This window comes from Myxocyprinus asiaticus, chromosome 2 (genome assembly GCF_019703515.2).
Source record: "Myxocyprinus asiaticus isolate MX2 ecotype Aquarium Trade chromosome 2, UBuf_Myxa_2, whole genome shotgun sequence".
NCBI lineage: Eukaryota > Metazoa > Chordata > Actinopteri > Cypriniformes > Catostomidae > Myxocyprinus > Myxocyprinus asiaticus.
In genome coordinates this window covers 49,615,031-49,640,549 of record NC_059345.1, presented here as the reverse complement: position 1 = coordinate 49,640,549, position 25,519 = coordinate 49,615,031, and the positions used below count along the sequence as shown (strand labels likewise).

Here is a 25,519-nt window from a genome sequence, read left to right as displayed (position 1 = left end):
CGTGAGTGTCTCATAGCGACTTGAGGCACTGCTGACTCCAGAGGAGGAGATGGTGGGCGAGTTGTGACATGCAACGGGAGCGTAGACCACCTTGATGGTTGATGTACGCTACCGTCACTGTGTTGTCCGTCCGGACCAACAAGTGCTTGCCCTGGATCAATGGCCAGAACCTCCACAGGGCAAGCAGTACTGCCAACAACTCTAGGCAGTTGATGTGCCAACGCAGCTGTGGGCCAGTCCAGGAGCCGGCAGCTGTGTGCCTGTTGCATACGGCGCCTCAGCCCATCTTGGAGGCGTCTGTTGTAACCACGACACGCCTGGAGACCTGCTCTAGGGGAACCCCTGCCCATAGAAATGCAAGGTCAGTCCAAGGACTGAAGAGGCGGTGACAGATCGGCGCGATGGCCACGCGATGTGTCCCGCGGCGCCATGCCCATCTCGGGACTCGAGTCTGAAGCCAGTGCTGAAGTGGTCTCATATGCATCAACCCGAGCGGTGTGGCCACCGCTGAGGATGCCATATGTCCCAGGAGCCTCTGAAAAATTTCAGTGGAACCGCTATCCTCCATCTGAACGCCTTCAAACAGTTCAGCACCGACTGTGCATGCTCGTTCGTGAGGTGAGACTGAGTCCAACTCCAAACCGAGAAAAGAGATGCTCTGAACAGGGGAGAGCTTGCTCTTTTCCCAGTTGACCCGAAGCCCCAGTTGGCTGAGGTGCCGGAGCACGAGGTCCCTGTGTGCGCACAGCAACTCTCAAGAGTGAGCTAGGATTAGCCAGTCATCGAGATAGTTGAGGATGCGGACACCCACTTCCCTTAGCAGGGCAAGGGCTGCCTCTGCGAACTTTGTGAAGACGAGAGGGGACAAGGACAGGCCGAAGGGGAGGACCCTGTACTGGTAAAACCTGGCCTTCTAAGGCAAACCACAGGAAGGGTCTGTGTCGAGGTAAGACCGAGACGTGGAAGTACGCGTCCTTCAGGTCTACTGCCGCGAACCAATCTTGATGCCGGACACTCGCTAGAATGCGTTTTTGCATCAGCATCTTGAACGGGAGTCTGTGCAAAGCCCGGTTCAGTACTCGCAGGTCCAGGATTGGTCGCAACCCACCGCCTTTCTTCGGTACGATGAAGTATGGGCTGTATAACCCTTTCTTCATCTCGACTGGAGGGACAGGCTTTATCGTGCCCTTGCGCAGAAGGGTTGCGATCTCCGCACGCAAGGTAGCAATGTTCTCGCCCTTCACTGAGGTGAAGCGGATGCCACTGAACCTGGGCGGGCGCCTGGCGAACTAAATAACGTAGCCGAGTCGGACGGTCAGGGTCAGCCATCGCGGCGGGTTGGAAAGCGCGAGCCACGCGCCCAAACTCCGGGCGAGGGGGACCAAGGGAATGATCACGCCGGACGTACCGGAGGGTTGGGCCTCGTGGCGGGGCGGAGCTCGAAGTGCCACGTCGAGGGGACTCGAGCCCCGTGGCCGTGCTGAGTCCAGGGACATCGAAGCACTTACCTGGCTCCTGTCGCCCACCATAAGATTGGCCGAGGATGGGGGAGGAGGAATCTCGTCCCCGTAGTCCACCGGAACCAATCCTGTGTGGGCGTGTATGTGCCACAGCTGGGCGCACCGATTTCTCTGCGTGGGCAGCACCCAGACACGTAAGACAGCGATCGTGGCCGTCAGAAGCGGAGAGATAACGACCGTAACCAGGAATAACATACAAACGGAAAGGCATATTTAAAAAGACGTTCTGTGTGTGCCGCTCTTTTTGTGTATGAAAATATACTCTTTTAGAATATACTCTCTTTTTTCGCCCTGCCGAAGTGCCCAGGGGCGTTCTCTGCACTCCACAGGTGCAGAGGGGGAGAAGCCGCTGAAATGCGCCGTAAATCCAGCAGTTTTGAGGTGCGTCTTTGGAGGGAATTGAATTCAGTGCACTGAATACAACCGCCCGGCTCCGAAGAGAAAATCTGAATGAGTGGTTGCATACCAGCTCCTTTTATACCCGTATGTCCGGGGGAGTGGCATGCAAATTCCACTCACCAATTCCCATTGGCCTTTTTTCAAAAAAGCAGAGGTGTTTGGGGCTCCCAAGAGTGACCCCTAGTGTCACTACATCGACACAACATCGAGTGAGTGACAGATAGGGAACTATAGGCTGCCTTCTTTACTTAACGTAATTGGCTGTAATGTGACCGATCACTCGTCACTGGCAACAGATAGGGTAAAATAAGTCAATTTAATTTCTATTAATGCTACCTTCATGTGCTATCGGAATTCTAAAGTGGTAATTACGAGTACATCACCATCAAGTGCTTTGTTGATGTAAAGGACAGGAAAATGAACGACACCAGGTTTATTCATACATATTTCTTAAGGAACCTTTATTTTGACACCATAATATTACTCAGTTAGCTTGCTGACGATAATTGAATTTTGGGCAAATACAAGCTATTTTCACAGTGTAAAAATGTATAACATGCATCAAATGTTTGCTGATATACATAAATTAATATGACCGAAATGGCAAATGCTAAAAATTTGTTAAGTTAATAAAACCTGTCATTCACTACAGAAAAACCACGTTGAAAGTTTACATCTCCTCCCAACTAGGAAACTCTGGAATCATAATTATCTCAGAGTTTCCCAGTCGTAATTACGACTGGAAGTGTCATTCATGTTCAATTTCCGAGTGGGGAACTCATATTTACGATAATTCCGATAGCACGTGGAGGCAGCCATTATCAATCTGTTGCTGGTAAAACGACTGCTTTAATATAATGAAATAGTTGTGATTAATATTTTGTCAGAATACACAGTTATTTTTGAATGGCTGTCAATGGGAAAACATGCTTTTTGGCATCATATGGCATAGTTCCGGTATCTACGTACCAGCTAACAGGACATACTATCAGGGCCAATTTCAGACCCCCTGGTGTAATCTAATGCATTTAGGTTGAATTAGTCATGTTAAGTAATATTTTTTACTTGAATTAAACCATTTAATTTAGATGCCAACACATACAGCACATTTTTAGGTTACCTGACATTTATTTTTTATTTATTTTTTACACTGTATGTGTATTTATTGTAGGTTCAGACTGCACTGGCAACCTGCAATGCCAAGAGAGTAACAAAATCCACTGAAATGCACAAATGGCATTGCACACTTCAGCTATATTGCACCCCAAACCTGCCATTAGATTCTTGCTTTATAGATTGTTGTCATTTCCACACAAGCTGGTCTATTTTTGGGGAAAGTATCTCTGGCCCAGTTCCCCTTTCCCCTAAAAATTTAAGCTTTAATAGTGGTCCATTGATTTGTCATAAAGCAGGAATTCAAATGTAAACAGCTCATTGTGTGTGGAAAAGAGAGCAAAAATGAATTGTCAGGATGCCCTGTGGTCCTACACATGAGCTAGTTAGTTGTTTGTGGTAGCCCCTAATGACCCCTTGTGACTGGCTAGTGCATAAAATAACAATAATGCAATGAGTTGGTTGATGTATCATTGAGTGAGGGTGGAATTGTTGCATACGTATTGTTAAATTCCATAGCATTGGAGAGGTGGCTGATCTGTATTTTAGGAGTAGATCACATAAAAGAACCAAAAAATGATTGGTTTTCTTTGGCTTTGAAAATGTGAAATCTTTCCCAGAAATAGTTTGATGAATTGAATTATTTTTCTTGTTGTTTCTCTCTCTCTCTCTCTCTCTCTCTCTCTCTCTCTCTCTCTCTCTCTCCCTCTCCCTCTCTCCATTTAAAGTACTAATAGTGTAAAGAACCAAAAAATGTGGTTTGGGCAGGCTCTATGTTCAACTTGTAAACCTAATGTAATATACTTGGAATTTGGTTAAAGCTATATTAAAGCTGTGTTACTTATGTGGGTGAAAGAAAAAGAACAAGGGGGTTGGAATGCATATCTCTATGTGCTGAGTGCAACACAGTGTTAAATAATAGTAGTGCTACTGGCAATAATAATATTAATAGTAGTGCTCCTGGCAATAATCTATATTTTACACAAGAGGAACATTTTAGGATTCTAGTTAGTCTCCGGGAAATATTAATAGCATTTTTTACAAACAATTTTTTAGGCTTTCAATAGAAAAAGTCTAATTTCTACAAGACAGTCATAGTGCAATGTTAAGAGACATACATCATTTACACTTTAATTACAGCCTATTACCATGGAAACAAAGCGTTTGCTGAAATTTATACACACATGACTTTACATAGATGAGAGGCCACATGAAGACTCTAAATTACCATATAAAAATACAGTTATAGCTTGCTAGACAATAAATTACAAATTTGAAAGGTTTTGTCCAGCAGTGGCACTAGTTATTTGTTCAAAGCTGAAGTGTGTACTTTTTTCGGTTTTAAAATACTTTCTCTTATCCCGGCTTAATATGAAGAGACAGCTATAAGTAAGCCATTTGTAGATACATTTTCTGAAAACACTGTGTCTCTGTGGCGATAAAAAAAAATTCCCTGTTTGTTTTGAGCGACCTGTCCAGTTTGACACAACAAGACTGAATGGCGTGAGTTTGGGGCGGGACTATCTGTTTGTTCAATCAACAGCAGACGGGGGCCGTATTCGTAAGGCTGTTTATTTTATTTATTTATTTATTTTATTTTATTTTATTTTTTCATTTTTGCAATTCTGTTCCATGGCGCCAGTGACAGAAATTACACACTTCAGCTTTAAGCAAAGTCTATTGTAATGACTTGGTCTGACTATCAAATGATTGAATAAGGAATAAAGGCTTTGGATAATATACATTAGTTTATTACAAAACATAAAAATGACATAAGTTAACACAAGTAACATTTTGAGGAGTCTCTTTTCATTTATTCTGATCTTTTGCAAAATAAACCTCTTTACAATTTCACCAACTGTCATTTCCTTTTGATTACTTTTGTACCTACTTATTTTTTTATGGTAGGGTTAGGGTTTAAGTCTCACTCTGCAGATCTCTGGAGAGTTGTGCCATCAATAACATGTAAACAAGTTTCAACAACCACAGCGGCTCTTCTGAGTCCCTGAACATCAGACTATCAGTTCATTTGGTACCAAATGAGTTTTCTTGATCACTGTCATATATCTGATTCTGCATATGAATAGGTTATGTTGAATCCTTTCTGAGAAAGGAGATGTGTGCTACTATGGGATGGCATAATGAATAATGGGTGAAGCAGGTGCCACGGTTAAGTGGTGGTTGGCAGGACGGTCTGATGCTGATGCAGACAGTCTTGTCTTGCTGAGTAATGTATGAAATGGAGGGGACAAAGAGAATGAAACATTTACATTTATGTGCTTGATCTTGATCAGTTATACTAAATTAATACATATTGTAGCCTAAAGTACATAGCAATAGTCTGTAGCCAGCCAATACAAAAATAACTCTCTGTCTGAAGTAGCCAATATCAATTAGCAGCAGTGTAGGCAATGGAGAGTGTCTTGATTTAATTCTTGCTAGAATTGTCTTACATTGAGCAGAGGTATAATGTGAGACAATTTCCAAAAGACTGAAGAGGGAAAGTGATATTACAGAAAGCTATTTCTCTAAATATGACAACTTGTTTTGAAGACAATGACACAGGCTTTATGACCTTGGTTTTGGTATGTTGCAAAGGGGCTTAATTCTTTCTATCCCACTGTGACAAGAAGATGAGATGATTGGCTCTTTATCTCAGCAGTGAGACATAATCATAAAATCTCATTTCAGCTTTGTTATCATTTTTCAGTGAATAGCTTTGCGATTAATGAAGTCCTGGAATATGCAGATTGAATCCCGCCCATTGTGCCCTGATCTGTTTTTTCCATTAATGATTTCAAGCGAGCTGATCACTGATAATACCCACCTGGGTATATAATACATTTTGCAATATGACAGCCACTTATGAAGGTCAAAATCTATAATGTAATACCCAGAAAAATGATATAAAAGTTATATTAGTGGAATTTGGATATGACTCTACCACACTAAATGAAGTTGCATTCAGTTATGATAATGTCTATGCAATGGATCGGTGACCCCACAGCATGTAATAATTCAGTGACAGCATAACTGTTGTCCTAAGATAATAATAGCAACAATTGTAATAATGCTGTTTTTTGTTTGCTTTGTTTTTACTGAAATTGTAGGACAGCAGTAACAGCTCAATAGACTTAATACAATTGTCACAGATGCTGAGTATTACTGGCCAGCCTTTAGAAATATGATTTTTATATGAAACCTGATGCACATTTGACACATGTATATTATGAAATTTCAAATGGTTTTATTATTATTAACAATATATATAATATCATAAAAATAATCTCTGTTGACATAGGTACTGGGTATAACTGGCCAGTCTTTAGAAATATGATTTTATATATGATAACGATGATACCTGATGCAGATTTGACACATGCTATATATTATGAAATGTCAAATTGTTTTAAAATAATAATAATAATAATTATTATTATATATTATAATTATCATACTATAATAATTTAATAATGTATGTTATTGTATAATATGTTGTATTAATAATAATAATATATTATTATTATTATTATTATCAACAATGTTAAATATATATATATACACACACACACACACACACACACACACACTGCCAGCCAAAAGTTTGGAATAATGTACAGATTTTGATGTTTCAGAAGGAAACTGGCACTTTAATTCACCAAAGTGGCATATAACTGATCACAAAGCATAGTCAGGACATTACTGATGTTAAAAACAGCACGATGATACCTGCACCATCACTATTTGAAAGAAAGTCATTTTTCATCAAATCTAGACAGGCCCCATTTCCAGCAGCCATCACTCCAACACCTTATCCTTGAGTAATCATGCTAAATTACTAATTTGGTACTAGAACATCACTTGCCATAATATCAAACACTGCTGAAAGCTATTTGGTTCATTAAATGAAGCTTAACATTGTCTTTGTGTTTGTTTATGAGATGCCACAGTATGCAATATACTGGCATGTCTTCAGGTCAATATTAGGTCAAAAATGGCAAAAAAAGAAAAAGCTTTCTCTAGAAACTCACCAGTCAATCATTGTTTTGAGGAATGAAGGTTATACAATGCTTGAAACAGCCAAAAAAAAACAAACAAAACAAAACAAACAAAAAAAAAAAACGGAAGATTTCATACAAAGGTGTACACTACAGTCTTCAAAGACAAAGGACAACTGGCTCTAACAAGGACAGAAAGAGATGTGGAAGGCCAGATGTACAACTAAACAAGAGTCTCTAGTTTGAGAAATAGACACCTCACATGTCCTCAGCTGACAGCTTCATTGAATTCTACCTGCTCAGCACCAGTTTCATGTACAACAGTAAAGAGGAGACTCAGGGGTGCAGGACTTATGGGAAGAATTGCAAAGAAAAAGCCACTTTTGAAACAGAAAAACAAAAAGAAAAGGTTAGAGTGGGCAAAGAAACACAGACATTGGACAACAGATAATTGGAAAAGAATGTTATGGATCTTAACCCTATTGAAGCTAGACTGTAAGGTGCATGAGAAGTGCCCGACAAGACAGCAACATCTATGGCAAGTGCTACAGGAAGTGTGGGATGAAATGTCACCTGAGTATCTGGACAAACTGACAGCTAGAATGCCAAGGATCTGCAAAGCTGTCATTGCTGCATGTGGAGGATTTTCTGATGAGAACACTTTGAAGTAGTTTAAGAAGTTCTGAACATTTTTTTCAAATTGTAATAGCAATTTTTCACGTTATTAACGTCCTGACTATACATTGTGATCAGTTGAATGCCACTTCGGTGAATAAAAGTACCAATTTCTTTCCATAAGATCAAAATCTGTACATGTTTCCAAACTTTTGGCTGCAAGTGTGTGTGCGTGTGTGTGTGTGTGTGTGTATATATATATATATATATATATATATATATATATATATATATATATATATATATATATAATGGTCTTTATTAACCTTATATTATTATTATTATTATTATTATTATTATTATTATTATAAACAATATAATGATTTGAAATAATAATAATAACACTATCAGTAAATTATTATTATTATTATTATTATTATAAACATAATATAATGATTTAAAATAATAATAATAACACTATCAGTAAATTATTATTATTATTATTATTATTGTGTTTGTGCGTGTGTGTGTGTGTGTGTGTGTGTGTGTATGTCGGCATGTCGGCATGTCGTCCCCAAGCCCCCACTCCCCTCCGACCTCCATGTGACAAGCAACTGTTCTGCCCAATACGATTCCCATGGATCGAGTTACTGCCCCTGTCACACTGCACCGCTGCTGCTGAATTCGCTTGCTCCAGTCGGGTGGCGCACCGACCCCACCGCTCCATACATCGATCTCCTTTTCTTACAGCCATTCAGCTCGATTTCGCCTCGTTGTCCGAAGATGACTGTGACTACTGCGGGGCCATCCACGAGCCTAACCTCCTCCAACCGCGGAGAGTAGATTCGGAGAGAGAGAGAGAGAGAGAGAGAGAGAGAGAGAGAGAGAGAGAGAGAGAGAGAGAGAGAGAGAGAGAGAGAGAGTAACCCACCTCGCTCTCTTCTCTTCCCATCATCTGCCTCAGTCCTCTGGGCAGCAAACCGACAGCTGAAGACACAAAGATTTACATGATATCTGCCTCCAGTATCTCTCACCCGCCAACACTTTCCTGCTTTCAGGGTCTCAAGGCAGGTCTAGACGGGATATTTTGGAAGTAATTTCATACTAGGATTGTTTTTCGCTGTATTCGGTGAAGATGGATAATATCAATGTGGAGTCGGTGGAGAAAGAGTGCGGAGCTCTTGGCGGATTATTCCAGGCGATTGTCAATGATATGAAGGTGAGATGCTTTATACTTAAACACACATGTATATTCTTGGTGAACGTGACCTGCATGCAAGGTCTCAACCCCGTACATTATCACAAATAACCATCTTGCAATAGACTATGTAGGTTAGGCGTAAATGACAGCTGGAGAATTATTGCTGTATGACATTCATCCTTGCTTAGGGTTGCCAAATTCCTGGACACCCGATCAAAGACAGAAGTACTTCTGGCCAAATCATACAAGCAAAAAAAAAAAAAAAAAAAAAAAAAAGAATACTACTACTACTACTAATAATAAAAAAATAGTGACTGTTTACTCCTTTGTTTGATATGGAAATGACCGCAAAACAGCATGCCATTCATTCAAACAATAACATCCAATTGTGTTCTACATGCTGTATTACTAACATATTATGTCCCTTATATAATGGACGTATTCTCTTTTTTAATTGTAGAACTACTGCATTTGACAGCATTTGATCAGATAAATACACTAAACAATACAACTACAAAACAATATTATAATTAAATGAAAAACATAGAGATGAACAACAGTATTAAACTAGATTCAGCAATGAAAAAGACCTTAAATGAAACATCTTTTAAACCGGTTGAACCATCGATATGAACCGTTGGAACAACCGATTCACTAAAACGAATCGGACTTCCTACTGCGTCTTATGAGTGGGAGAGGATGCTTTAAGAGAGGTTCATAAGCATGAACCATACAAAAAATGTAGTCACTAATTGAATCAGACGTTAATGCTTCATATGAGAGAGTGGTACACATGTATTGTTAAGGAGTCGAGAAAACATTTAAATTCTGGAACATTTTGCATTCTGAAGTGGAATGGAATTTTTCCTGGACAGCCAAAAAAAAAAAAAAAAAACAGACAATCCTTCCACAAAACTAGAATTGTGGCAACCCTATGACCTTGCTACCAACAAATGAATGTTATAATTCTATGACGGAATGTTGTGTATCAGTACTACGGTTCTCCTGAATACGTGTTTCTGAATACAGCATGCATGACGTGGTCTATCTGTATCTACATGGGAATTTTGTGCATGAAGAGAGGAAATGGAGGGGGTTTCACACACACACACACACACACACACACACACACACACACACACACACACACACGCACACACACGCTGGTGTGGCTATCCTTTTGAGGACTCTCCATAGACTTAATGATTTTTATACTGTACGAACTATAGATTATATCCCCTAACCCTGCCTCCAGGGGCGTAGATTCCGGGGGGATGGGAGGGAGGTAACCCCCCCAATAATCAAAACAAGCAAGTACAATCCCCCCATTATTCAATGGAAACATGTAAATGCTTCACACTGCAACCCCCCCAATGTTCAAGCCAAATCAACGCTCTTGCCTACCCCTAAACCTAACCATCAAAAACAACTTTCTGCATTTTTACATTTTCAAAAAACATTGTTTAGTATGTTTTTTAAACGACTTGAATTATGGGGACACTAGACACACACACACACACACACACACACACACACACACACACACACACACACACACATGTTGGTGCAGCTATCATTATGAGGAGTCTCCATAGACATAATGATTTTTATACTGCACGAACTATAGATTCTATCCCCTAACCCTAACCCTACCCCTAAACCTAACCCTCACATAAAACATTCTGCATTTTTACTTTTTCAATAAAACATTGTTTAGTATGTTTTTTAAATGACTTGAATTATGAGGACACTAGACACACACACACACACACACATGTTGGTGCAGCTATCATTATGAGGAGTCTCCATAGACTTAATGATTTTTATACTGTACAAACTATAGATTCTATCCCTTAACCCTACCCCTAAACCTAACCTTTACAAAAAACTTTCTGCATTTTTACATTTTCAACAAAACATCGTTTAGTATGTTTTTTAAGCGATTTGAATTATGGGGACACTAGAAATGTCCTCATAAACCACATTTATAGCATAATACCCTTGTAATTACCAGTTTGTAACCTAAAAAAAAGTCCTCGTAAACCACTTAAACCTGCCCACACACACACACACACACACACACATTAGGAAACAGACTGAACTGCTGCTGAATAAGCAGGTGCGTCCATGCTCCATTCTGTGTCATACACCGTAATTTGTGCGTCTGTCTAACGGATTGCAGATTTCTGTCATATAATTGGGTCTATGAGAGTAAAAGGGCTGCTTCGCTGATGTGAGGAATACCTTATTGATCTTCTGTCCAGTTTAATATTTGCCCATGCGGGTCTAGGGATTCGTTTTCATTTATTGTCATTCCAAGCACGGCTCTGTCAGTGGCAATAAAATGTAGGTGAAACCAATCGTTGCCCAAGAAAACAGAGACCACATGACTTTCTCTCATGAAAATATTCAGAAGCTTTCAAGCTGCTTGCTAATATTACAGTGTTTTGTCTGTAGTGAGAACTGGTAGTGTTCCCTCAGATGGTCCTTCAGTCTAAAAGCTCTCCCTCTCTATACAGCAGCACCCCAACCCTTCTGCATCTCTGCTCTGCTATTGACATGATTACACACACATTCTCGTCTCATTCATAATTTTAACTCTGATTTTCTCCAGCACGTTCATGGACACTGGTCCCATTTGCTTCCATGCTGGGAAAATGGAAATGGCAAAATATGGGTCAGCCATCGTGCCAACATGCATGTCTGTTGAAGGATATTGAGTAGACTGTGACATTGTCACAAGGGGTCGATGATGTTTGCCTCCAAGCACCTAATTTTGGTGTCTGCAGCTCTATATTTCAGTCATAAATGAGCTCTGACCGGAAGATAGGGATCCTGGCTTCACCTTTAAGATGTACAGTAGGTTGATTCAGATGCTGCACTGTTCCTTCCCTGCATCCGATTTCACATACTGTAAGAGTATGTACTCTATTTGATGGACACACTTCTGAGCCGGTAAAACAGTATGTTCTTTAGGTATGCATGAGAGAGTAGTATAAATAGATTACAGATATACTTCATCCGGGGACGTGGGTATTGACCCTTGACCTGATTTTATGACGTAATAACAACAATGGTTTTGTTAAACAAGCACCTTTTAAGCACAAGGAACAATTGTCTTGGTTTATACACATATGCCTTGTTAATGAGAGAGGTCAATGGAGAATGACCAGACTGGTTCGTGTTGACAGAAAGGCTACGGTAACTTAGATAACCATTCTGTACAATTGTAGTGAGCAGAATAGCATCTCAGAATGCACAACATTTTGAACCTTGAGGTGGATGGGCTACAATAGTAGAAGACCATGTCGGGTTCCAGATCTGTCAGCAGAGAACAGAAAGCTGAGGCTGCAGTGGGCACAGGCTCACCAAAACTGGACAATCAAAGACTGGAAAAACATAGCCTTGTCTGATTAATCTCAATTTCTGCTGAGGCACACAGATGGTAGGGTCAAAATTTGGTGCCAACAGCATGAATCCATGGACTTAACCTGCCTTGTGTCAACAGTCCAGGCTGGTGATGGTGGTGTAATGGTGTAGGGAATGTTTTCTTGACACACTTTGGGCCCATTAATAGCAATCAATCATCACTTGAATGCCATAGCTTATTTGAGTATTGTTGCTGACCATGTGCATCCCTTCATGGCCACAATAATTTACTAGGGCTGGGAATTGCCACAGACTTCCCAATTCGATATTACAATGATATTTCCTAGCCGATTCTATATGTCTTGCGTTATTGCGATTCTGTAAGTACTGCAGTTTGATGTTTTGATATAAAAATTTCTTAAAAAGATAAAAAAAAGTCATTTTGAAGAACAGTTGTATCTGACAATTGCTTACACTCTGTAATATAATTTGCAGGTAAAAGGTAGGGATGTGCAAATCTACCAATTTAAAACTACCAATTGACCAATCAATGCATTGTCTGAGCTAGGTGACTAGTTAGTGCCAAGGAACCCATAGATAAGGCTGCATTATATCTATTTGTATTCAACATCTATTTTAACTTGTCAAACTAATTTTGTTATTTTAGAATTTAAAATATAACATATATTACCATAGGCTATTACTGTGACGAGACAAGAGAGGAATGAGGATCTTAATGCAGCCTTTTTAATAATATAAATGTAAACCAGGTAACTCAGAACATATTGAAACAAAACACAGGGAACAAAGCATAGCATAATACAGATGAAGACTGACAAAGAAACCAGGGGAAAACAAGGAAACAAGGAACACCTGGGGAACAATCAGGGGAAAACCAATCATGAAAAGAAACTACAAAGGACTACAAAACTATCAGAAAACAGGAACAGGGAACTAAACCAGAATTTTAACATAAAAGTCAATACAAAAAACAGGGAATATGTGACAATTACTATGATCATAATGATTTTGCAACATACAAATGAAGGCTAAAGAGTAAACTTGTTCAAGAACCATTTCTGGGGCTGGACTGAATTATGACACACATGACAATTCACCTGTATTCCCAATGTGTAGTCTGAGATCCTATGCAGCATTCTCATAGACAACATTATTTTTTACAAACTGCTTCAAGAAGACTGACAGAGAGAACTCACTATTTGAGTGTGTTTTGCGAGATGCGATCGAGCTGTGCGCGTTGGCGCCAAAGCGCAAATTAACTTCTGAAAAAAAAAGCAAATCAAACACGCTTTGCCAGCATGTCTTTTGCCTGTTCTTCAAAATATAATCAGGTGTTTCCTCAAGCACAATGTCTTTGTATCTAGCAGCATTTCTTGTCGACATTGGCAGGTAAATGTGTGAAATTACCCACCACTGCGCATGAATACCCTGGCTGTTAGATTAAAAAAAGATAAAGCCTGTTAATGTGGAACTCGGCACAAATATAGCTTCCTATATTTATCTATTAATCATTGTAGCATTAACATTTTTAATACAACAGATTTAATACACACTGATCCATAATTGTCCTAGGAAGACAATATGTCAAAGAATTCAAAATCCTTGGGCTCTGGAGACATTAAAAGACACTTACGCACTCAAGCTGACGCCCCTCCGGAGGCCTCGAGCCAGGGAGTCGATTTGGCTGGAGAAGTGAAAGAGAATTGTTGAAAGAGAATTGTTGAATGTGTCGGCAGTGCTGACGAAGGTCGTTGCTGACTTGGAGGATCTTGCTGCAATACGTTGATTGATCACGTCCATGGAGATGAAATTCTCTGAGATGGTTGCAAGAGTGGGGATGTCAAGAAATGGATCGATTATCTGGAGTCATCAGAGAGGGAGTTAGCTGCTAATCCGCTAGCGACTAAGGGGGATTTGGAACGCGTCTGGGAGAAGTTGGAGGATTTGGAGAAACGTAACCGGCGGAATAATGTCCAAATTGTTGGAATTCCTGAGGACAAAGAAGGTCGGGATATGGTGAAATTCCTGGACGGTCTCTTTCCGAGTCTGCTTGATATAACAGGCCATAAGCTGGAAATTGAGCGAGCTCACAGGGTCCCAGCTGGGCGATCCACTGAGGGAGACAGGCCCCAATAAATTCTGGCCAAATTTCTGAGATTATCTGATAAAGATCTCATGTTACGCGAGGTGAGGAGTAAAGGAAGGCTTTCTTGGAAGAACCACAACATTATCTTGTTCCCAGACTTTGCCATTTCAACAAGAGAGAAACGTGATCGATTCAAGGAATGCAAGAAACTCTTACATCAACGGAAGGTCGCTTTTGCACTGATGTTCCCGGCCAAATTGTGAATAGATATTAAGGATGGCTGTAAAGTATTTACATGTCCCCAGCAAGCATTGTCCTTCATAAAGTCAATGGACTGAGTAAGTTATTTTGTGGTTCTCATGTTGCAGCCAAGTGAATCGACTCACTGAACATCCACTTGATTGTCCGAGGAAGCTGAACGCCTTTTTTATTTATTTTTGAGCTGGTTCCGCCTAGCGGCTGGAGTTTGTTTTGTGTAGTAGCACTCCTTTGGGACAGGATTGTGGATGAATCTGCACATTCTTTGTGCTTATGCCTCCTATTGGAGTTTGTTTTGTGGAGTATTTCTTGCAGGACATTGGAGTGACTGGGTCATTGGGTGATTGGGTCCGAGGAAACTGAATGGTCTTTTTTAAAATTTATTTTTTATTTTATATATATATATATAGATATATATATTTATTTTTTTATTATTTATTTTTATTTTTTGTGTGTGTGTGTGCTGGTTTCGCTAGAGGCTGGAGTTAGTTTTGTTGAGGAATACACCTTCGGGACAGTTATGTGGATGAATCTACACGTTCTTTGTATTTATCCCGCCTATTGGCTAGAGTTTGTTTTATAGATTATCTTCTGTTGTGTAATTCTGTTTTACAAAATTTGTATAGAAACACCGGACTTGAGCAATCTGACGGCAAAGATGTCACAGGGGCTCTCGTAGGCGTACATGGACTGTTTGAGTTTAGAATGATGGACGGTGGTTGGCACTGTCGTGCACGGGGTTAATGCGCACATTTTTCTATTGTCTGTTGGTTTGGTTCGGGTGGAAGTTTGGGGTTTGATTGTTGCACTAATGTGGAATGTGGTCTTTATAATTCTATTTTTGACACACTATCTATTTTTTCTAATATGTCAAAATGTCAAATGCTAGTATGAGTGGATTGTCTTTCTCCACGTGGAATGTGAATGGGTTGGGGCACCCCATAAAAAGAAGTTATTTATCTTCTTAAATGTGAGAAATATGATATAGTGTTTCTTCAAGAAACACATCTTTCCCTGCAGGAAGCTGAAAAATTTGGGAAGATATGGGGTGGACATGTTTTCTTTAGTGCTGGCTCAAGTAAGAGCAGGGGAGTCATTACACTGATAAGTAAGCATCTATAATTCAAATGTTTCAAACAGATTAAAGATAAATTAGGAAGAGTCATTATTGTTTTAGCAGAAATTCAGGGGCAAAGTTTGATTTTGGCCAATATTTACGTACCTAACGCTTATGATCAGGGCATTTTTATAGATCTTGAAGGGATGTTGAAAGCTGCTGGCACCCCTCATGATACAATATTGGGAGGAGACTTTAATCTATTGATGGACTCAGTCCTTGATCATAGTGAAGCAAAATTGTGTAAGCCCCCTAGAGCAACATTGACACTTCACAGGATGTGTAAAAATCTTGGTCTTACAGATATTTGGAGACTTTTGAACCCATCCGGTAGGGACTATACATTTTTTTCATCAGTCCATAAGATTGATTCTAGAATAGATTTTTTTTAAAATATCTAAGTCCCTCATTTCATCTGTTGTTGATTGCTCAATTGGAAACATCTTAATCTCAGATAACACCCTGGTGAGTTTAGAGGTGTTGCCACATACAGAGAAAAAGAAATCATATAGTTGGCCCTTTAATGTATCCCTTTTGCAAAATCCTGAATTCCAAGAAATGTTTAAGGCTGAAATCAATGTTTATATGGAGACCAACTGGTCCTCAGTATTTTCTATGGGCGTGGCTTGGGAGGCACTTTTTCAGTCGTAAAAGGCGGTTCTTAGGGTCATACAGTATGCCTCATTCATCAAAAAATCCAAAGTACGAGAGCTCGTGGAGTTGGAAGGGAATATTAAAAGTGCCGAGGCAGAGCTGAAGTACCAAATGTCATCTGATGGCCTCAGGGAATTGACCCAATTGAAATACAGATATAATACTATTTTGTCGCGGAAGGTGGAGTTTTGGCTATTCAAGGAAAGACAGTCATACTTTGAGTCTGGGGACAAAGCAGGGAAGCTTTTGGCTAGATATATAAAGCAGAGAGAGTCTTTTTCTACCATTCCCTCTTTTTTTACCTTGGCAATTGATATTAATAATGCTTTTAAAGAATTCTCTCTTGATCTCTATAGATCCATGTCTTCGTCTATTGATGAAGATATTAGAAACTTTGTGGAACCATTAGAACTCCCTAAACTGATGACTGAGCAAAAAACTCTCTTGATTCTGTGATAACCTGGGAGGAGCTTGGTGGGGTAATTAAGGCCTTGCCTACAGGCAAGGCTCCGGAGCCAGATGGCTTTGCTGCTGAATTGTTTAGATCTTATGCTACAGAACTGGCTCCACATTTGTTGGAAGTTTATACAGAATCATTAAAGAATGGAAAGCTTCCGCCAACCATGACACAAGCCCAGATCAGTCTGACTCTTAAAAAGGATAAATATCCAAACGAGTGTAAGAGTTACCATCCAATTTCCCTGATCCAGCTAGACATAAAAATATTGTCAAAAGTTTTGGTTAACCGATTAAGTAAAGTTATGACATCTCTTATATATATATATATATATATATATATATATATATATATATATATATATATATATATATATATATATATAGATCAGGTGGGGTTTATTCGGGGCCACAGCTCTTCTGATAACATTAGGCGTTTCATCAATATTATGTGGTCAGTGGTGAATGATCAGACTCCGGTCGCTGCCATCTCACTTGACGCCGAAAAGGCATTTGATATGGTAGAATGGGATTATCTCTTTAAGATTTTGGAAAAATATGGGTTAGGGAGTACTTTTATTGGATGGATTAAGTTACTTTAAAGACACCCGGTAGCGGTGGTACAAACAAATGGATTAATTTCAGATTATTTCACTCTGGATAGGGGCACCCGGCAGGGTTGCCCTCTTTCCCCATTATTGTTCTGTCTTGCCCTGGAACCATTAGCAGCTGTGATAAGAAAGGAAGATGATTTTCCAGAGGTGGCGGCGGGAGGTATGGCACATAAGCTTTTGCTTTACGCAGATGATATCTTATTATTCATCTATGACCCCATTAGATCTATGCCATGCCTCCACAGAATTATTAATTCCTTTTCTAAGTTTTCAGGATACAGAGTCAATTGGTCTAAAACCGAAGCTTTGGCTCTGACAGCATACTGCCCAGTAATGGCTTTTCAGCCGGGCGCCTTCCAGTGACCCAAACAGGGCATTAAGTATTTGGGCATTTTATTCCCAGCAAACTTGTGAGTTAATTTTGACCTCTTAATAAAAAGGTTTTCGAGCGATGTGGGCAGGTGGGCTTCATTACATTTATCTATGATTGGGAAGGTTAATGTTATTAAAATGAATTGTATTCCAAAATGCAACTACCTGCTACAATGTCTCCCTGTAGATATCCCCCTCTCTTATTTCAAGCAATTTGATAGTATAGCGAAGTCCTTCATTTGGAATGGTAAGCGTCCCAGATTACATTTCAATAAGTTACATAGGCCGACTGACAAAGGTGGGCTAGGCCTACCCAAGATTTTGTTTTATTATTATGCATTCGGTCTCAGACATTTGGCTCATTCCGCCTGAGAGAGCCCCTCCCTGGTTTTGTATTGAACAGGAAGTTCTTGCCCCTATTTTGCCATGACAATGCCTCTCTATTAAACTAACCGGAGAAGTTAAGTTACACCCTGTTATCTCACATTTGCACACGGTATGGACAAAAGTGTCCAGAGTGCTTAATTCAGATATTTATTTAAATGTTGCCTCGAGCATATGGCTGAACCCAAAATTATGTATTAATAAGTCCCCTTTCTGCTGGTCAGAGTGGATTGTGAAGGAGGTTAATATGCTTGGTGACCTATATGAGAGTGGAGTGTTGAGATCCTTCGAAAATATGGTTCAACATTTTAGGATTCCTAGATCTCAGTTCTTTAGGGATTTACAGTTGCGCCACCTGCTCTGTACTATTTTTGGGAGTAGCATACTCCTCCCTAAAGTGGTGTCATGAGGCATCAGTGTATTACTCCCTGTTAATTCAGAGTCTGGGGGAGAGAGCTTCAACTTCTCTAAAGAGATTATGGGAGAAAGATTTCAACTTTGTATTGGAGGAGGGAGTGTGCGCTAAGATTCTTAAAAACGTCAAGTCTACATCTAGAGATGCAAGGGTGCATCTGATGCAATTTAAGATTTTACATCAAGTCTATTGGACCCCCTCTTGATTGTATAGGCTTGGTCTTAAAGACACACCCACCTGCTGGCGATGCCAATAAGAAGACGGGGACAAAACCCATGTTTTTTGGGGAATTTTGGTTGAGGGTTCAGAGCTTTATGTGTGACGTATTGGACACTCAATTTAAATTTTTCTCGAGACTCTGTATCTTAGGCGATGGGGCGGTCATTAATATTGGGGATAGTCATTTAAAAAGTTGGGTCCTTGCCAGAGTTATGATCGGCAGACAAATCATCCTCAGGGGGTGGAAGTCGGCTAGGGCACCCTCGTTTCGGGAGTGGTGTGGGGAGATGGGTGGGGTGGCAGTATTCAAGGAGGTGATTTTTAGAAGGCTGGGAGAATGGGATTTGTTTGATAGGAAGTGGGGTGGATATTTGGCTTTTTTGGAGGGTTCTCGGGGAGGGGCAGTGGAGAAGGATTTCTAGTTTAGATGTATATGTGCATTTTTGTTTTTTGAAAGTATACATTTTTTAATGTTTTTTATTTGTTTTATTTTTATGTTCTAATTGTTCGTGACCACTCTAGTGTGTGTTTTTGTTGGGTGGGGGATGGGGGGGGGATGTTCGGGGGGAGGGGTTTAATGTGTATAATTGATTCCGTATTTTATGTTGTGTTTGTTTATCTTATGAATGGAATCAATAAAAATTGTTAATAAAAAATAAATAAAAAAAACCCATCGATTTTTCATCAGGGAGAAGATTTTGAAATCGTTTGGCTCAAGAATTGCGATTTGATGAGTTCACTGTTCTTCAGTGGCCTTCCCAGTCACCGCATCTGAATCCAATAGAACACCTTTGGGATGTGGTAGAACGGGAGATTCGCAGCATGAATGTGCAGCTGACAAATCTGCAGAAATTGCGTGATGCAATCATGTCAACATAGACCAGAATCTCAAAGGAGTGTTTCCAACATCTTGTGGAATCTATGCCAAGAAGAACTGAGGCTGTTTTGAGAGCAAAAGGAGGCCCTACCCAGTATTTGTATAGTGTTTCTAATAAAGTGCTCAGTGAGTGTATATATCATTTACAGTTGAAAAGAGCTGTTTGACTCACTGGCATACTGTTTTTGGCATACTATATTGCAGGGAAGTATGGATATTTGGACGCAGTGCTGGCCTGTTCAAGCTCAGCCTGTGATTGGACCTCATTGCATGCAGTTTGGCCAATGTTGCTATATTGAAACAGGACAGAGGGAAAGTACCAGATCACTGTTGCCAGTTGTTAAGGTTCAGTGGTTTTATAAATACTCCTGTTTACTGTACATAGAAGCCTACATGCATTTCACTGCATGCCGGATTCTTTATGTCGGCTACACATCCAAAAAAAGCTGAGAACTGTTACTTTTTTGCTATTTTAAATATGAGTCAATCAAGATTAATTGCCTCAATGGCCAATTTCACATCGGCCCTCTTAGAAGCTTAAAAAAACGATGTACATTTTGAACAAATTATACGCAGAAGTGAGCAATGGATATGTCGCAACTGCTGCAAAACCATATGTTAAATAGAATAAATGTGTAGACCTATGGACCAATAATTGCAAGAATTGTGGCATCTGTAACTATAATCTGTATTATTTATTTGATTAAATGTACAGCCCTAGTTATTATTCAAAAGCCAAGATTTAAAAAGATTCCACTGTCTGCTCTGTGCTTTTGCGTATCTTTGTTTGTGGGTTGTGGGCAGCCTGTGGGCATGCCAGCTCACTTGTCATATGTGTCAAATCACCAGAATGTCAGCTGGGTCTTCTTTGTTCCATCTCTGACATCCCACCAGTAGTGGAACAGAGAAGGGGCCTCAATTCCCCACCTGAATCAATGAAATATAGATTCAGCTCACTGTTCCACTAGCTCTCTTTTTCATTACACTCTATACAAAGCAGATCTGCTGGATACTCTTTGGAAAGTAGCCTGTGGGGAAAAAAAAAAATTAACTGTACATTAATTATTACTTATTTTCTACCAAATAGGAACAGAAAAATATAAATACACCAACACCCGTTTAAACTCTATAACTCTACAGGGGATGTGAATGTTGATTAGATTCTTGAAACCAATGTCATTTTGGTTTTAATGGAAACTGTATTTAGTGTAACTGTATGGAGTGTTTGTGAGTGTTCTTGTCTGTTTATCCCCACTGGGGCTTGGTCTGTGGAGGGCATTGTTATAAAAGGGTTGTTATGAGTATGGTTCTGGATTATGGGGGAGGGTGATTGGATTTGAAAGGGGGGAAAGGAGAAATGGGATGGGAGGGGGTTGTCATATTTAGGTCCACATTCTTACCCCCCTTCTTTAGGTGAAAGGGCCCTACCAGTGAGAGAGAGGGACATGAGAAGCATGGATGTCACAAGTACACAGTTGTCTGTTTGCCAGCTGGACCTGCTGTATATCACTGCTGTTTACATTTAGATGCCTCACACTGAGATGTGCATATCAGCCTGTAGATGAGAGATGCTTCATACACTTGCACAGTCAGTCTAGATCTCATTCTGCCTTTGAGAAATAGTGGTGGAAATAGTACAGATTTTTTTACTTAAGTACTGCTACTGAAGAAATAATTCACTTGAGTAGAAGTACTGAGAAATATTATGACTCAATTAAGAGTAAAAAAGTAGTTTGCTGAAAAACGACTCAAGCAATTATGTTACAAGTTACTTTATGAAAATTATATTCTATATAGTATATACACTTCCATTTTTAGAACACAAAGACATTTTTTTTCTTGAAAGAAATTGATGCTTCCTTTCACCAAGGATGCATTAAATTGATCAAAAATACTGCCAAAATTATTAATTGCAAATGATTAGTATTTGAAATAATTGTTTTAAGTGATATTTATTCAATTTTTTATTTACCTGTGATGGCAAACATATACTGTGTCACCTATTCCTTACAAAACATTCTAAAGTGCAAATTTAGTACTCAAGAAAATGTTTTTATAAATGTACTTGCTTTAGAGAGATGAAGGCTATTCCTTGCATTACTGTTTTGAAAAAAATAATCTCTTACCAGGATAGAGAGGGAAGTGGACGGCCCAGATGCACAACAAAAAGACAGTCTCTAATTTGAGAAACAGACTCCTCACAGGTCCTAAACTAGCAGCTTCCAAATGCCAGAGACCTGCATTGCTGCAAGAGGGTTCTTGGACAAACAGAACATTTTAAGAATACAACATTTATTTAAATAGAAATAGCCATTTGTAACATTCTAAATGTCTCTAAATCATCTCTAAACTAGAACACATTCCTATTTCAGGTTTATTCTCATTCACGTGCAGCAATGACAGCTTTGCAGATCCTTGGCATTCTAGCTGTCAGTTTGTCCAGATACTCAGGTGACATTTCACCGCACATTTCCTGTAGTCTTGTCTGGCACTTCTCACGCACCTTACAGTCTAGCTGATCCCACAAAAGCTCAATGTGGTTAAGATCCATAACACTCTTTTCCAATTATCTGTTGTCCAATGTCTGTGTTTCTTTGCCTACTCTTGTTTGTCTGTTTCAAAAGTGTCTTTTTCTTTGCAATTCTTCCCATAAGGCCTGCACCCCTGAGTCTTCTCTTTACTCTTATACATGAAACTGATGTTGAGCAGGTAGAATTCAATGAAGCTGTCAGCTGAGGACATGTGAGGTGTCTATTTCTCAAACTAGAGTCTCTGATGTACTTATCGTCTTGTTTATTTGTATCTGGGCCTTCCACATCTCTTTCTTTGTTAGAGCCAGTTGTCCTTTGCCTTTGAAGACTGTAGTGTACACAATTGTGTGAAATCTTCAGCTTTTTGGCAATTTCAAGGACTGTATAGCCTTCATTCCTCAAAACAATGATTGACTGATGAGGTTCTAGAGAAAGCTGTTTCTTTTTTTGCCATTTTTGACCTAATATTGACCTTAAGACATGCCAGTCTATTGCATACTGTGGCAACTCAAAAACAAACACAAAGACAATGTTAAGCTTCATTTAACAAACCAAATAGCTTTCAACTGTGTTTGATGTAATGGCAAGTGATTTTCTAGTACTAAATTAGCAATTTATCATGATTACTCAAGGATAAGGTGTTGAAGTGATGGCTGCTGGAAATGGGGCCTGTCTAGATTTGATCAAAAATTACATTTTTCAAATAGTGATGGTGCTGTTTTTTTACATCAGTAATGTCCTGACGATACTTTGTGATCAGTTCAATGCCACTTTGGTGATTTAAAGTACCAATTTCCTTCCTAAACAGCAAATTTTGTACATTATTCCAAACTTTTGGCTGCCAGTGTATGTCCAAGTATTTTGGCTATTAAGATAACATACTGTACAAAACTAATATAATGCAATATCATAGAGGAGAATTTTTATAGAGGAAATTTATCCTCTATGAAATTGCAACAATTATCCAGATATGGAATGTGGTTATTAAGCAAACTGTTATCAACTCCTACATGCCAACTGAAAAAATAAGGCAAAAATAAACATTTCACACAGTGTATAGTGAGAGATATGATTGATTCAAACACTAAAAGTGGTTGTTCTGTATATGTATTATTGTATTGCAGTTGTAATAATAAAGTCTTAATTAACATTATGGTTATTTAACATATTGATATATTATTATTAATTAATTGTGGCATTTGATTACATTATGTTTTGTGATCCATCCCTTGCGCACTTTTGGCCTCTAGCAGGTGAGGATTTTCAGACAGATAAACAGCAGCACAGGACAGGGAAGTACAGTACAGCACCTTGAATGAGAGTGTTACCCACTAGAACAGTTTATTTTGAACAAGAGGGGTGAACGGAATTTAATGCTGGAGTGCAATACTGAACTGATGCGGATTGACAGAAGCGGACAGCCCGTTTGTGCGTGTGATGGTGCATTGAACCGGATGGTAGGAAAAAATAAATAATGTTCAGTGAAAAGTTAAAAGAATATCGCAATGTATGTAATTGTAACTATATCAGATATTATTAATAAAACTTGGGAACTTGGGCATTTTTTGCCTCCATATTTTGAATTTTGGGGATATTTTTGTTGATTTTGGTGGCATTTTTGCCCCGAGTCCCTGTTAATTTCTGACACTGTTGGCACTGTATCTTTCTAAGGTATTTAAAAGTTTGTTTTAGACATTGTAACAGAGTTAAAATGAGAAAAGAGGAGGTGGGAACCGGATGAACCATCAAAATAATGTTTAATGTAAAATTAAAACATAAAGACAAAACACAAATACGGCAGCTGCGGGTGGCTCTCTCTCTCCTGAACTGCTGCATCCAGCTGCCTTTATCCCTCTCCTCGGCTGATTAGCCCGATTGGGGACCGGGCGTGCATAGTCACGTAGTCACTCCTCCCTCCTTTGCCTCAGGATGGGGAACCCCCCGCATGACATACATCCCCCCCACCTCCTTTCTGGGGGCATTGCCCTTCTGGCTGCGCCTGCCGGCAAGCTTTTCCCCACCTCTCTAAAGCTGGGGAGGGAGACAAGGGGAGGGGAAAAAAAAAAAGAGGAGAGGGAAGGATCAAGACGGGCGGCAGCGAGAGCGAGAGAGGAGAGAGAGGAAATACCTGGTTCGCCGGCGCCCAGATACGCTGTCGTCCGGCCCTCAGCCACTCCACGACCTCTGGCGGATGACAGCTCGCTCCTACCCCAGTGGACGGTAGTGGGTCCTCCGGCCCCGGGCAGACGGTCACACTCCTCCCCCTCTTTTCTCTCTCTTTTCTTTTTTTTCTCTAATCTTTTTTTTTCCTATGGGGGGACGGCAGCGTGCCTCAGATCCTCGGTGGCTGGCAGTGACGCCTCCGTCCCCTGGCAGACGGCCACGGCTGCTCCTCGGTCGGCTGGTAGTGGCGAGGACTCCACGACAGCGCATCCCTCCTCCTTCCCGGGTTTCGGCACCAATGTAACAGAGTTAAAATGGGAAAAGATGAGGCGGGAACTGGACGAACCATCAAAGTAATGTTTAATGTAAAATTAAAACATAAAGACAAAACACAAACGCACACACGGCAGCTGCGTGTGGCTCTCTCTCTCCCAAACTGCCGCATCCGGCTGCCTTTATCCCTATCCTTGGCTGATTAGCCCGATTGGGGGCCGGGCATGCATAGTCACGGCCTGGCCCCATCCTCCTCCTCGTCTCAGACATATAGTAGCAAGTAAACAAGATATCCCTACATATGTGTCAAACTACATTGTGTTAATGTTTGACACAGTTAAAACATTGCCTACCTTAAAAACAGTGAAGTTTGATCAGTGGTTAAACGTGTTCAGACGGTACTGTAACGAGAGTAGTTGTAATTCGTCACTTTCCACCTCTGTTGAGAACTGAATCTGAACTATGCCTTAATTAATCATTTAAACTTTTGTTTGGAAATGGAACTGAGATTGTTGCATATAAAACTTTGTTCTTTGCTGATAGTCAGCCTTTGAGCATTTTGTTTTTCCTCATTGCAAAGCATTATATGATATAGCTCAGCTAAATAATTGTGACTCGTATTAACACCACTGATGGAACTCTGTTCTATGCTTGCCTGAAGAGGATGTGAACAAAAGAGTCTGTTCTCATGAAAATAAAATAAATGTCTCTGGTGACATTTTTACTAAATTATATTATGTGGTTCCTTAGAACTATTTTGGCAGTTCTGAGGTGAAATGTCCGCTGTGTGCTGCTAAAAGCGAGTGGAAAAAAAATATTTTCAATAGAGCAAAAAAACATATGCTCTATTGAAAACCAACATCC

The 25,519-nt window shown here is 39.9% G+C and overlaps 1 protein-coding gene across 2 annotated transcripts in view; it reads left to right on the top strand.

Annotated features, from left to right (window-relative positions):
- The first annotated feature begins 8,359 nt into the window (after window positions 1-8,359).
- LOC127451437 (protein MTSS 2-like) overlaps window positions 8,360-25,519 on the top strand; it is a 137,690-nt gene continuing 120,530 nt past the window's right edge. For both annotated transcript variants that reach the window (XM_051716162.1, XM_051716154.1), the window contains exon 1: window positions 8,360-8,864. In XM_051716162.1, the coding sequence (XP_051572122.1) occupies window positions 8,781-8,864 (84 nt within the window). In that variant the 5' untranslated portion in view covers window positions 8,360-8,780. The remainder of the gene's footprint in view (window positions 8,865-25,519) is intronic.